Source organism: Meriones unguiculatus, chromosome 12, assembly GCF_030254825.1.
Source record: "Meriones unguiculatus strain TT.TT164.6M chromosome 12, Bangor_MerUng_6.1, whole genome shotgun sequence".
Lineage (NCBI taxonomy): Eukaryota > Metazoa > Chordata > Mammalia > Rodentia > Muridae > Meriones > Meriones unguiculatus.
In genome coordinates, this window is record NC_083360.1 from 20,943,537 (window position 1) to 20,957,350 (window position 13,814).

General features: G+C 42.5%; 1 protein-coding gene across 1 annotated transcript in view; it reads right to left on the reverse strand.

Moving 5' to 3' along the window:
• Nucleotides 1-13,814, reverse strand: part of Cd38 (CD38 molecule) — a 44,520-nt gene that overhangs the window by 3,770 nt on the left and 26,936 nt on the right. The window contains exons 2-6 of the mRNA XM_021654440.2: nucleotides 10,858-10,987; nucleotides 6,828-6,963; nucleotides 4,823-4,908; nucleotides 1,685-1,758; nucleotides 234-326 (exon numbers count right to left, since the gene is read on the reverse strand). Of these exons, the coding sequence (XP_021510115.1) occupies nucleotides 234-326; nucleotides 1,685-1,758; nucleotides 4,823-4,908; nucleotides 6,828-6,963; nucleotides 10,858-10,987 (519 nt within the window). The remainder of the gene's footprint in view (nucleotides 1-233; nucleotides 327-1,684; nucleotides 1,759-4,822; nucleotides 4,909-6,827; nucleotides 6,964-10,857; nucleotides 10,988-13,814) is intronic.

Below are 13,814 nucleotides of genomic sequence, written 5' to 3' on the forward strand. Positions count from 1 at the left end.
GGAACAACACTGAATAGTGGGGAAGCAGAAATCCACCTCGCAGGCTTCTCGGGTCAGCAAGAGCTGAGGTGTGGGGCAGTCGCTGTTCTTTGTGGAGACTGTAAGGAGGGCTAAGCGCAGAGCAAAGCCTGTTCGTCTGCTGAGCCAGCCTGTTCCCAGTGCATTCTTGTGACCTTGGACTCCTTCTCAGGCTGACTTGTAGATTGTGGCTCTGCTCTAAAGTATCTCTGTACCTGAAAGCTGTTTCGATGTCATGCATCACCCAGGCCTCTAGCTTATGAACCTTATCCGGGTCCAAATTAAAGACTTCCACACTTCCAAAGGTGCTAAAACAGAAGAGATAAACAACATCACTGACCCCAAAGCAGAAGGCAGGGCATCCATTCCTCTTGTCACAGTCCAGCCAGGTGGACATCATTGAGTAGAACCTACCTTGCCTCCCACCTTTCCTCATTCAACGTGACTCCTGGTTACCAGATTTTCAAGATAAGACTTTTAACTATATTTTGATGCTGATATATATAATATAACATATATAACTTATTAGTTATATAAATTCATATATTTTATCTATATATTATATAGCATATATTAATATGTATATAATATATATCAGCTATTCAAAGTGTAGCACTACTAGAGAGTTGATTAGAACCACACGAGCTCCACTCACCCACAGCTACGCCTCCTGTGGCAAGGGCTGTGGCACCAGCCCTTCCACTCAATGCCCATAGAAAAAGATGAAAGGAATAGTGTTGCTTTGTAAAATTAACTATTGATACAAAAGAGAGGAATGATTAATTGAGGATACTACAGTGCCCAGAGAAAATTAATATGTGTTCCTATTTTCAGAAGCACTTTTATCAGGAAAGATTAGAGAACAAAGACCGTGGCCACGACACAAACTAAGACGAGAAGGGGGCCCGAGAAGGAATGCTTGAGTTGTGAGCCAGTTCAGCCCTGAGGATTAAATGAGGAAATAACTGTTGATATGCACTGGGGAGTTTTCATTAGGCATGGAGCTCAGCACTGTTCACATCTTACCTCAGTTTATCTCTAGAGTATCATCAATGTATCACTTAAGTATTCAAGGTCTCAAAGAGGCCAGATGCCTGCCCAAGGTTACACAAGGCATGTGAAAGGACTTGTGGTGTCCTCACGGTTAAACCAGTACAGCGCTTTCCTGGTGATGCTACCAGGAGAGAATGAACATTGGAGCCCAGCACGGTTTCTGATGTCCCAGTAAGACTTCTACTGCTGACGTGGGGTTCCCATTCTCCACAAGGGAGAGAAAAGTGAGTCATTATTCCCGAACCATGAGGATGCAAATAGGGAGAAGTGGGAAGGAAGAACAGACAGTATGGGTGAAATGGGAGGGTCGAATTCAAGGGGGAAACAAAGCTGAGAATATTATGTGAAGCCCCCAAAAGACAAGCATGATAACTGGAAACCTAAAATGACCTTTAGGAACACTGGAGGATTTTTAAAAAAGGAGAAACCAGAGCAAACCTTGACTCAGAAAGAAAAATATCCTCAGAGACTACATAAGCATTACACTTTTTAAAGTTCAGCTCTTCAGGACCAATCTGAAACATGGAAAGCACATTCTTTCAAGGAATGCCATGTCTTACAGGAGAGCATAACCAACTGTTGCACATGAGATACAAAGAAAGGAGCCAAGTACCTGTTTTTGTGAAACGGTTCACTGAGGGATCCATTGAGCATCACTTGGACCACACCACACGCATCTTCTGCAAACTTAAAAAAGAAGTCTGTTAGCTGTGCAGTGGCAGTGCACACCTTTAATCCCAGGACTTGGGATGCAGAAGCAGGTGGATCCTGTCTCTGCCTGGCCTATGGAGGGAGTTCTAGGACAGCTAAAGCTACACAGAACAAACCTGTTACAAAAAATCCAAAACCAAAAAAAAAAAAAAAAAAAGTTCATTACTATTCTTCAATCACCCTCACCATGGAACTCTTAGTGCCAAAGGCTGAGATGGGAGTACAAGAATATGCTTAGTCTATATAAAACATGACCTGCTATAGAAGGTGCTAACACCCATGAAAAACATTCTCTGAAAAAACAAGCAAGCAAAAATATACAGTGTCTCTTTGTTTTCAAAACATCCAGTAAGTCTTCAACAAACACTTACTGAATGGGTTCTATAACTTAGCAAGATAGTGGTATTTTATTTAAAAGCAGCAATAACTATCTAGAATAGGCATATGTTGATCTTCATTTGGTGGAAATGAAATGAGGAATGTCCAAGAAGATGACTTATTAAAATGTGTCCCCTCAGAACAAAGCCCTCTGAATCAACTAAGCAAGGCTCAAATGAACCCACAGAGACAGGCAGCAAGTATGTATCTGCATGGGTCTGCACCAGGTCCTCTGTATATATATTATAACCTTCGGGTTAGTGTGAACTGAGTGTGTGAACAAGTTGGTCTCTGACACTTTTGCCCATTCTTGGAGATCTTTTCCTTCTGTTGCGTTGCCTTGTCCAGCCTCAGTGTGATATTTTTCATGTTATCTTATTATATTTTATTTTATCACATGTTTGGTTGTTATCTCCTAAAAGCCTGAATTTTTTCTTTTTTTTAATTTTTTTATTTTTTTTATCAGTTACGTTTTATTAACTCTGTATCCCAGCCGTGTCCCGATCCAATCCCTCATTCCCTCCCAGTCCCTCCCTCCCTCCCGAATTTTTTTCTAATCAGAGACAGAAAGGGAGTAGATCTGGAGGGGAAAGGAGGTGGCAAGGAACTGGGAGAAGAAGAGGGAGAGGATACTATACTCTGGATATATTGAATAAGAAAAGAATCTATTTTCAATTAAAGGAGGAAAATGAGAAAAAAAAACTGACTGAACTATTTACTACTAAAAAAAAAGTGTCCCTCACTTCCAGGTTAATTCTCTATCTCAGCACACTCCTGAGTCCTCTTCTAGTAGGAATTTAGTCAATCCAGGAAATTAAAGAAGAGCAAACGTGCATTCAGACAAGTGCTCTACCGCCAATCTAATTTCCAGACCCTAGCCTGCCATTTAAAAGACATAATCGTTAAGCAGACAGCATGTGGAATAAAGGCTATTGTCTAAAAGTAGGCTGACTTATACTAGGATCTCATCCCTGCTACTTACCGGCCAATGGCCTTGGGTTAGTCTCTTTTAAGAAAATTTTAGTAGTCCCTTAAAGAATTTTTTTATGATGAGTTTTTACCATATTCACCACTTGCCCAACTCCTCCCGGATGTAACTCCCCACCACCCAGCATAGTCTTTTTTTCTCCTGCTCATCAAGTCCAACTTCTGTGTGGCTTGTCCGCAGAGCATGGTTGACCTACCTGTGGCAACACTCACAGAAAACTGAATCCTTCTCCCAGCAGCTGCCAGTTGTCAGTTGCTCCCCTGCTAATAGGAGACTTTGTGACACTCCCTTCTTTAGGCTGAGAGTTGGTCTTGGGCTTGCACAAGTCTCGTGGCTGCTATCACAACCTCGATCAGTTCATATGAGCAACCACCCTGTTGTGGGCAGCGGACACTGTCTCCTTGTATTCATTCACTGCCTCTGGCCCTTACAGTCTTTCTGCCCCTTCCTCTGCATTGATTCCTGAGTTTCTTGAGTGAAGAATATTAGGTTCCTCACCTCTAATGTGAAAATTTGTTAAATTCTTATACAACTTATTGAGAGGATGAAACGGGAGTGACATAGAGACATATGGCTTGTCGAGCATGAAATTTGTATGTTGCTATGGTTTGAATGTGTGTTCTTTCACTCTCATCCTTGAATTCATAAATTAGAAACTGGGACCATTGTGATCTTGTTAAAAGGTGGGTATTTGGGAGGCGATCAGAGCACAAAGGCTCTGCCTTCATGAATGGGATCAGTACTCTTGTGACATGGCTTGGGGAAACTCTTTAAGCACTTTTGTCTTCTAACATGTGGGGACACAGCAATGAGCTGGCATCTGAGAAACACAGAACATCCCTCATTAGACATCAGATCTGCTACCACCTTGACCCAACTGAGGTCCTTTGTAAATTAGACAACCTTAGTTTTTTTTGTTGCCACAGTGCAAACGGACCGAGGTGCAAATCCAAGTCTATACCGGCCACACCTCCTCAGATATGTGTTTAATTCAAATTTATAATCCATTTCTTAGACCTTTTCCCATTTCTTTCACTTGTTTTTCTTGATTCTGTTTATTCTTTTCCCCCATGGTCTACTTACAAAGAAGCTTCTTCTTGCACAGATGCAACTAATGAGAAAAAAGTAAACATGCATATGCAACTTCAAGGGCAGTGAGATGAAGATATGCGGTGAGAACACTGATGTTTCTCAACCCAGGTTCTACAGCTGGAATCAGTTAATGGCTTCAGTGCTTGCTTGCACCTCCGTCTGGCCATGTGCAAAGTAGCCATGATATTGATGGTATTTCACATGGTTGTTATGAGCATGGAGTTCTTAACTCCTGCAAAGAGTTGGACACATATTAAGTAGTGTATAAATGAAGAAATTGAACCAATACGCGGGACCCAGGACTAAAGTAAGCCTGGCATCCTGGTAGATGCAGCCAATGAACGTTATCCAGTCATTGGGTATAGGTATTCTGTCCCTGATCTCCCAAAGCCTTTGTAGGTGTTCTGAAGTTGTGTGGAAGAGTTTTCTGGCATGTAACCCTGAGCATTTGTTCTCAGCAAAGATTTCCATGCTTTCATACCTAAAAGAATCTATGAACCTAAAAGGGTAAAAAAATTAACCAATCATTGACCGAACAGCATCTTCAGTCAAAACTCTAGGATTTAACTGTTTTGGACTTACCTTTTTGGAAATCACTTTCCAGTACACAGTGATAGGGTTGTTGGGACAGTTGTCCCTCCAATGTGGGCAAGACTCATAGTTCATGTCTAAAACACATAGTTTATAGAAAACAGTTAAAGTAGGAAAAGAAGTGCATCTTTAGGCTCTGTTCTTGGCTGTCCAATCACGGTGGGAGAGTTTTCCAGCAGCATCTGCGCCAAGTCAAACGCTGGAGAATGAACACATCTCAACTCAATTTAACTAAGTGTCCCCTGAACTCCTTCCAACTTCTTACCTCCCCTTCCAGTTCCAAGACAGGAACACTGTGATGAGTTTTGACTCACCATTCTGGGAAGTGGCAACAAAAGTGTACCCTTAAAGACACTAGCCCCCATCACTTCCCCGGAGTCCAGGAACACTTGGCGAGAAGGCCAGGTGTGTTTGGGAAGAAGATGCTTTCCCCAGACAGTTTTCTGATTCCCGGTAATTCTCTTGTGGAGCATTTTCTTTTCAACCTCCATAAGCTTGGGGCTCAGGTGGGCTCAGGCTTTCTATAGGCAACTCTATCAAAACAGGCCCAGCCCTTGGTGTGGTACAGAGTACAGAGTGTGGATTCTACAACTCTGTTCTCATGGTTATCTGCAGTAATATTTAGTGAGGGCAGGGTCTGGGGATAGAGGGGTGAACCAGGTGGGAGCCCTGCCTCACATAGCCTGTGAGGGAGTGAAGTCAAATAACCAGAGGAAGACTATCTTGGGTTGTGCAATATCACCAGAAAAAAAAAAAAGATTTAGGTTGAAATTTGCTTTGAAGAAGAATCACAGTGTTCAGAGGGACTCTAAAGAGAAGGGCGCTCTATGCAGATAGCAGGTGCAGGGGCAAAGAGCTGTGATGAGCTTTGAGCAGAAAGAGGAATGGAGAAGGGAATGATGGAAGGTGGGGCACCTGAGACAGAGGCCAGGCCAGACCAAGGAATTTAGCCTAGGGCAGAAGATATTTTGTTAGGTTTAATAGGGAGATAGAAAAAAAAAAATCACATTTTCACTGTAAGAAAAACTCTGTGGTGTCAGATTGAGACTGACCTAGAGGGGTAAGGAATGATCAGTAAAAGAGCATTCCAAGCTGGAAGGAGAAAGTGTTAGTGTCTGAATTAAGCCAGTGCAAGGGGAAATGAACAGATGGATTACGAGGCAAATAGATCCTGATAGGCTATAAAGGGGAAAGAAAGAGATCACCTTAAATTGACACCTTAGGATGTCTATGTTACATATCTCAAATATAATAATCAGTTCCCCACGCCTACTTACATCCAAACATTACACTGTACACCTTAAATATATATAATTTAAAACATTTTTAAAGTGTGTTCAAGAATAGATAATGCAGAGTGAAATAATATATAAAGATTTAGAGGGTATTCCTTGCAAAAAGAGAGGAAGAGAAAGTGGAAGTGGAAAGGGAAGGAGGGAAAAGAGGAAAGTGGGAGAGGCAGGCAAAGGGTAGAAGGAGGAAAATGAGAAGAAACTGGATTTGGGGGTATCTTACCTCAACCGCATTGTAAAGTAGCACTGTGGTTTAATACAGCTGCCTCACCAATGCTCACATTAAGCTTAATTCTCTACTGCAATGTGTTGAGTTGATGGGACCTCATGAGGGAATCTACCTTCATAAATGGATTAATGACTTTTTGAGAGACTGGGCTATTTTCCTCTAGACTGTATTAGCTTGAATGGGACTGGATTGGCTATCACAAAAATGAGTAATGAATGAATTTAGCTTTCTTGGCTCTCGGCTGCTTCCCCTCTTACCACATCATTTTCTTCACCTGTACGCCTACTGCTAAGAGATCAAGGAAAGCTCCAAACCCTGAAGCTGATATTTCAAAAGGACAGTGATTACTGTTTTATAAGAGACTGGATTGTCACTAAGGGAACTGATGGCCTTAGGGTATGTGCCTGCTGCCTTGTCCAGCTCAAAGAGCCTTCCCCATTCATGCTGAACCATCCCAGGTGGTTCAGACCCTTACCTGAAGTGCTGGGGTCTCCACACCACCTGAGGTCATCAGCAATGTAGCCCAGCAGCGTGTCCTCCAGAGTGAACAGCTTCCCCTGGACCCAGGTATACTTATGGGCCAGGTCTTTGGATTTGCTCCAAAAGAGACTCTGAGAAGGAATAAAGACACAAGTTAGTGGGTTCAAGAATAAGTGAAAGGGCTGAAAGTGGGGCTCGGCAGTAGGATTAGTGCTAGCACGTGAAACTCTGGGTTCTATTTTCAGCACTGGAGTCAAGTGATAAATCAATCAATAAATCCACCTTTTATAAATGAAAGAAAGTAGAAACTCTCAGAGTCAATCACGCACCCTGAAGACATCAGTTGGTTATGGCCTACCACCCTCCTCCTCCATTCAGAGCACTGTACTCGGTACTCCCGGGGGAAGAGCCTCAAAAACCTCCGGCTCACTAACAAGTGGGAGGAGAGGTGATACTTGTGAGTGGTTTGAGGACATCACTTAGCTGCAGACATGTTAAGTTTTGCTCATATGCATCTTCGGAAAAGTTGTACCTCGTGATAGACCTTTTCTATTATATTCAAAGGAGTGAACATAAGGTCTTGTTTTATTTACATTTCAGCTAGTCATTGAAAGCCTCTAAGGTGACTTTTTCTTTTCTTTCTTTCCTTTTTCCATTCTTTTTGCTGTATTTAAAATTTTTATTTATTTACTCACTTTTACATCCCTGTTGTAGCCCCCTCCCTCCTCTCTTCCCAGTCCCACCCTCTGATAGGCTCCTGTCTGCAAGCATAGCACAGTATCCTTAACAGTGTCCGGGGTTGGCTCTCTTCTATGTGGTGGGTCTTTCGTTGGGCCAGACATTGGTTGGACATTTCCTCAGTCTCTGCCCTGTCTCTTCTATCTTTGTCCCTGCTGGTCTTGTAGGTCGGGTAAGTTCTAGATTGCAGTTTTTGTGGCTGGGTTGTTCTCCTTCCACTGGAAGTCTTGTGTAGTTAGAGTGTTCTCTTTAGTCTCCACGGCCCTTGCTACTAGGAGTCTCACCCTCATATCCTCCCAGAGGCCTATTCTGAAGTAGGTCTCCAGCTTGTCATGGAAATGGCCCCACCCACAGTTTCTCTTTTCTCTGCAGGCTTTCTGTCCTTCCCCCGCCCCCGCCCTGTCCTTGCTTTCCCCAGGTCTGATTTCCACCCTTATTTCTCTCTGCACTCCCTCTTCTACCTTGTTCCCTCTCTTCAACTACTAACTCTGTCTATTCTGTTTCCCCTTCTAAGTGAGACTTAAGCATTCTCCCTTGGGTCCTTCTTGTTACTTATCTTCTTGGTGTTTGTGCATTGTTTATGTTTATCCTCTACTATAAGGCTTAAATCCATTTATAAGTGAGTACATACCATATGTGTCTTAGGCGATTTCTTTTCACCTAAACTCACCACTCCTGAGCTTCCCTGCTGTTGAAATAAAGACTCCAATATGTGGTTTGCCTACTCCATAGAATGGCTCTGAAGAACTAAGAAGATGTAAAGAATAAAATCACTCCAACGAGGGGGTTAAGGCTTCTCATAATATTTCCTATAAGCCCACACCTGTTTGTTTATATCCCCCATTTTTATTCATTATTAGCCAGATAGAGCCAAGTAATTGTGGTGATGACACTTGCTTTTTTGCCCAATGCTGGAATGCTAGTGAATTTAGGTATGCCCTGGTTACTCGCATGCCTCGCTGGGTGCCTGTGCCCGTTGATGCCCCTCACGCTATGACTCTCTTCAGACAGAAAAGGGATCTTGGAACTACAGCCGCCACTGTTACTGCCATCTCATTGGCGGCTGTTGGAGCTACCACCGTGGCATTAGCCAGGAGTCATACTGTGCAGACTGCTCAGACCCTGAATAATCTTTTAGCCAATGTAGCTCATGCCTTAGATGTACAAAAAGGAATTAATGCTCAACTAAAAGGAGGATTGATGGTGTTCAATCAGAGGATTGACCTCGTGCAGGAGCAAATTGATACCCTATGGCAAATTGCTCAACTTGGCTGTCAATGAAAGTATGCTGGACTTTGAGTCACTAGCATACAACATGAGAATTTTCCCTTGCTGCAAATCTGTCTAAACAATTGTCTAGCTATATTTTAGGTAATTGGACTGGAGAATTCGATACTACGATGGAGCAGCTGAGAGTGGCCATTATCACAGTAAATTCTACCAGAGTGGACGCAGGACTAGCCACAGGATTATCACCATGGATTGCTGCAGCCATGAATCATCTGAAGGAATGGGCGGGCATGGGAGCATTAGCAGGCCTTCTGGTGTTGGTCTCCTTGGTTTGCCTGTGGTGTATATGCAAGATCAGAGTCTCACAACAGCGTAATGCAGCCATGATCATTCAGGCCTTTACAGCCATTGAAGCAGGACAGTCTCCCCAAGCATGGTTGGCTACCATAAAAAGCTAAAATGTTATGCTCAGGATGCGAGGCTAAGCACTGCACTGAGGGTCAGCCACTTTGGACCCAGAGAAGAGCAAGTCTGATTGCATGCGGGTTGATGCCCCAGGTCCCGCCTCTGAGAAAAAGGTATCAGACGGGTCTGATGCTCTTTGGGTGGATGACACCTAAATGAACATCAGTACAAAGTCCCAATTTATTTCTAATATTAGAGATCAGACCTCTACTCTTGCCTGATGCTTCTAAAACAAAAAGGGGGAACTGTAGAGAGCTGCGTAATGCCGCGCCTTAAAGAAGGAGCTGGTTTCCGCCTTCCACCTTCCTGATGGTGAGTGCTCTCTGTCACGAACAACTCCACATTTGGCTAAGGCTGAGGATCTGGCTTGCTTCCATGTATGTGGACCTATCTGCATTGTCCACGTGGCACGCTGGGGTTGGCTACCCAGAGGCTATTTAAGCTGTGGGCTGGCTTTCCCCAGGGTCAGATGATTGTTCAAGGTTCCTGAATAAACTACATTGAAAAAAAAAAAAAAAGCTAACACGAAGGAGGACCCTGGGTAAGATGCTCAATCTTCATTCAGAAAGCCAAATGGGCTAGACATCAGAAGAAGGTAAAAACAAGGAACAAGACAGGAGCCTACCAGAGAGGGCCTCTGAAGGACTCTACCCCACAGGATATTAAGTCAGAGGCTGAGACTCATAGCCAAACTTTGAGCATAATGCAGGGAATCTCATAAAGAAAAGCATGATAGAAAGACCTGGAAGGATCTGGAGCTCCACAAGGAGAGCAACAGAACCAAACGAAATCTGGGCCTAGAGGTCTTTTCTGAGACTGATACTCTAACCAGCGACCATTCATGGAGATAAGCTAGAACCCCTGCACAGAGGTAGCCCATGGCAGCTCTGTCTCCAAATGGGCTCCCTAGTAAGGGGAGCATGGGCTGTCTTTGACATGAACTCAGTGGCTGGCTCTTTGATCACTTGGGGAGCAGCCTGACCAGGCCACTGAGGAAGACTATGAAAGCCAGTCCTGCTGAGACCTGATAGGCTAGAGTCACACAGAAGGGGAGGATGTCCTCCCCTATCAGTGGACTGAAGTAGGGGCATAGGAGAAGAAGAAGGAGGGAGGGTAGGATTGGGAGGGGATGGGAGAGGGGGCTACAGCTGGGATTCAAAGTGAATAAACTGTAATAAAATAAAATTATATTAAAATACAATTTTATAAAATAAAAAAAAAAGAATAAAACCACTCCTCAAATGTAACTTGGTCTTGTGTTACCGTTTACTTATTTATTACTATCAGAAGCCAGGGGAAAGTTCCATAATTATATAAGCCTGGGTTACTTTGTGTGGTATGGGGTTGATGTTAAATTCTCTCTTTCCTCTGTGTCTGCACCTCTCTCTTACCTTCCTTCCCCAGAAGTCCTAAACCATGATGGTACACCAGTTCTCCAAAGACTGCCCCCTATCAATACAACCCCACCAACCATATCAAATGATCCCTAATGCCAAAGTATCCTCTCTTTCTGCCTCCTAACTTTGGTCCTGGGACCTTTTCCCTCTGGCTTTTATTCTCAATTTAAAAAAGAAATAACTTGCCCTCGTTACCTTGTTACATGGTATGGTTTGAGTGGCCATTTTAACTAGTGGTTCATAGTCTTCTGTTGTGATGTTGCAAGGGTTCTTGGAAACAAATGCTCTTTTGAATGCACCCAGTAGCTTCTTGCAGTCCTGATCTCTATAAAAGGAAGCATGAAATATAGATTATAAAGACATTTTTGAAGGGTATGAAGAGATGCCTCATCAATGAAGAGTACTTCCACATGGTGGCTCACAACTGTGTGTTCAGCTCCAGAGGACTTAACCCCTTCATCTAGCCTCCATAGGCACTGCCAGCACACGGATGGCGCGTGAGCATACATACCAGCAAAACTACACATGAAATAAAAATAAATCTTAGGGGCTGGACACATGGCTCAGCACTTAAAAGCATTGGCTGCTCTTTCCAAGGACCCAACTTCAATTCCCAGCACCCACACAACAGTTGACAACTGTCTACAACATTCAGTCAGAGGGGATCTGACGCCCTTGCACAGACATACATGCGGGCAAAACACCAATGCATATAAAACAAAAATGAATAAGTAAGAAGGAAAAAAAATAAAGATTCTTTTTTTTTAAGAACTTAAAGATATTTTTGGAGCATAGGTAACAAGAGAAACGCCCTTCATTTGGGAATCATGTACTCAGTGGCAGTCGCTCCTAGACACCATCCCATCCGACGTGTGCAAACATTCCTATCATATGAAAATTGCCTGAGGCTGAAGCTCAGTGAGATTAAAATGACCCAAGTGCCCGATTACGCTAATAAGAAGGCAGGAAGAAAACTAATGCTTTCTTTTTCATGCTACAGCATGAACTTAGTGCCTTCAGAAAAAGCAAGGTTTGAAGTAGCTGAAGTGACAAGAGTTTCCAGTCACTATAATATGATCGTTATATATTGTGTACATGGACTGAAATGCCACATTGTGCCCACAAATATATCCAATTACTATGTGTCAATTCCAACTTTAAATAAGTAGCATCATTGCAGTTGGACTTGTTAATGTAGGGCAGGACTAGAAGTCGTGTATTCATACCCCCTCCCCTAGGCAATTCTGTCCATAGTTATGTGGTTATGCGGTTATGTTTGAGAATCAATGAATACAAATGAAAATGGGAAAGGCCCAATAGTGTTTTCTTTTTCAACATCTAGACATAATAGTTTAAGTTCATTAGCACCTGCCTTTGAAGACTATGCCAGGAAACCATTAGTGACCTCTCTATCCGTACCTTTTACATACATAAAAGGAGAAAGTTATGACATCATGTACTTTAGTGTCAATCAAAATTTATGGGGTACCACCACAGGCAATTTAGAAAATAGACATTTGGCAGATCCTTTGCTTTCAGTGTTTAAGTTTTCATTCCAGTAATTAATGCAGTGGCCTTCTCAAGAACTCTCTGTTCTAAGTCCCAACTATCATAAAAAGCTCCTCTACTATTTTCCTTTGAGGCATCTTCATGGCTTCCGGCAGAACGACATGGAAGAGTGAGAAAATTTCCACTTCAAAAAGGACCTGATGGGATAGAGAAGTCATCCAGCACTGAGAACCTACCACATATCAGACTTTTTCATCAGCGATCTCTTACTTAAGCACCAAAACTCACACCCTTCACAGATTATTTTTATGCTTCTCTTTCTTCTCTTAGGCCTTACATTCCAGTTCAAGAAATAGTAAATATTTAAGAAGCCAGAGGAGAGACCAAAACAAGGTTGTTGACCCTGACTGGGAAGAGTTGATTCTATTTTGGTGAGTTTGTAATTTGAAAAGAAAAACAAAAACATCATCTTACATACATTGTGAATATTGTTTTTAAATATTCCTACCCATTTAAATTTTTTTTCACTTGTAACAGAATAAAGATAATGTTAGGATTCAAGTTTTAGGGGCAAACTCCTAGATTAACACACTTTTAAAGTGTCCTTTTCTTTTACCATCTAAAACTATTTTCTTTCTTTAGAAAGTGGCGCATGCCCAGAGTTGTGTATTTACTGGCTGCCATCTTTATGACTCAAGCTGAGCATGCCCAGAAGTGTTCCTGTCCACAACTGTAATACTGCAAGTATATGCTTCACAATTTTTAGCTAAGAATGCCCCCAAAAGTGTGCTCCATCTTCTCTTCTTGAACCTGCTGTTTGAAGTGAATCTTTCTCTGATCTTATTTCTCAGCTATGCTTGTCTTTAGTTTGATCTCAGTGAGGTGGAAACTCCACTTTGGTTATAACAAAATTTATGAGTAACTGGGACTACAGACACTGGACACCACTGTAGTAACAGTACCAGATAGTTTTGTTTTGTTTGTGTAGTACTAGGAATTCAATTCGAAGTGTCACATGCTAGGCAAGTGTTCTACCACTGAGGTACACCTTCCCGTCCCATCTTGACTATTTGTAAATGTACAGATAAATACAACCATGATGTTTTGCCAGCCATTAGCATCAACACCCCACCCTTCCTCTACCCAGTCTCTCTATTTCCTTCAAGTTGGCTATGCTAGGTATCTCACAGAACTGGAATCTTTCCACATGGCTGATCTTACTTAGCATGATGTTCTCAGGTCACTTATATTGTATCACATCTTAATTAGAGTTATTACTGCTGTGATCAGGTTACACCATGACCAAAGCAACTCATAAAGCAGAGCTTTTAGTTAGACTTATTAAAGTTTCAGAGGGTGAGTCCATGACCATCATGGTAGGGAGCATGGTGGAAGGTGGATAAGCATGTGCTGGACCTGCAAGCAGCATAGAGAAAGAGAAAGAGACAGGCAGAGAGAGAGAGAGAGAGAGAGAGAGAGAGAGAGAGAGAGAGAGAGAGACTGGCAGGCAAGCAGGCAGACTGGGCTTAAACCTTAATGCATGGGCATTTAAAACCTTAAAGCCCACTGTAATGAAAGTTTTGTTTTCTTTGTAAACTCAGTTATATAAAATTTTTGTTTTAATCCCAAGTGTGAGATTTTGG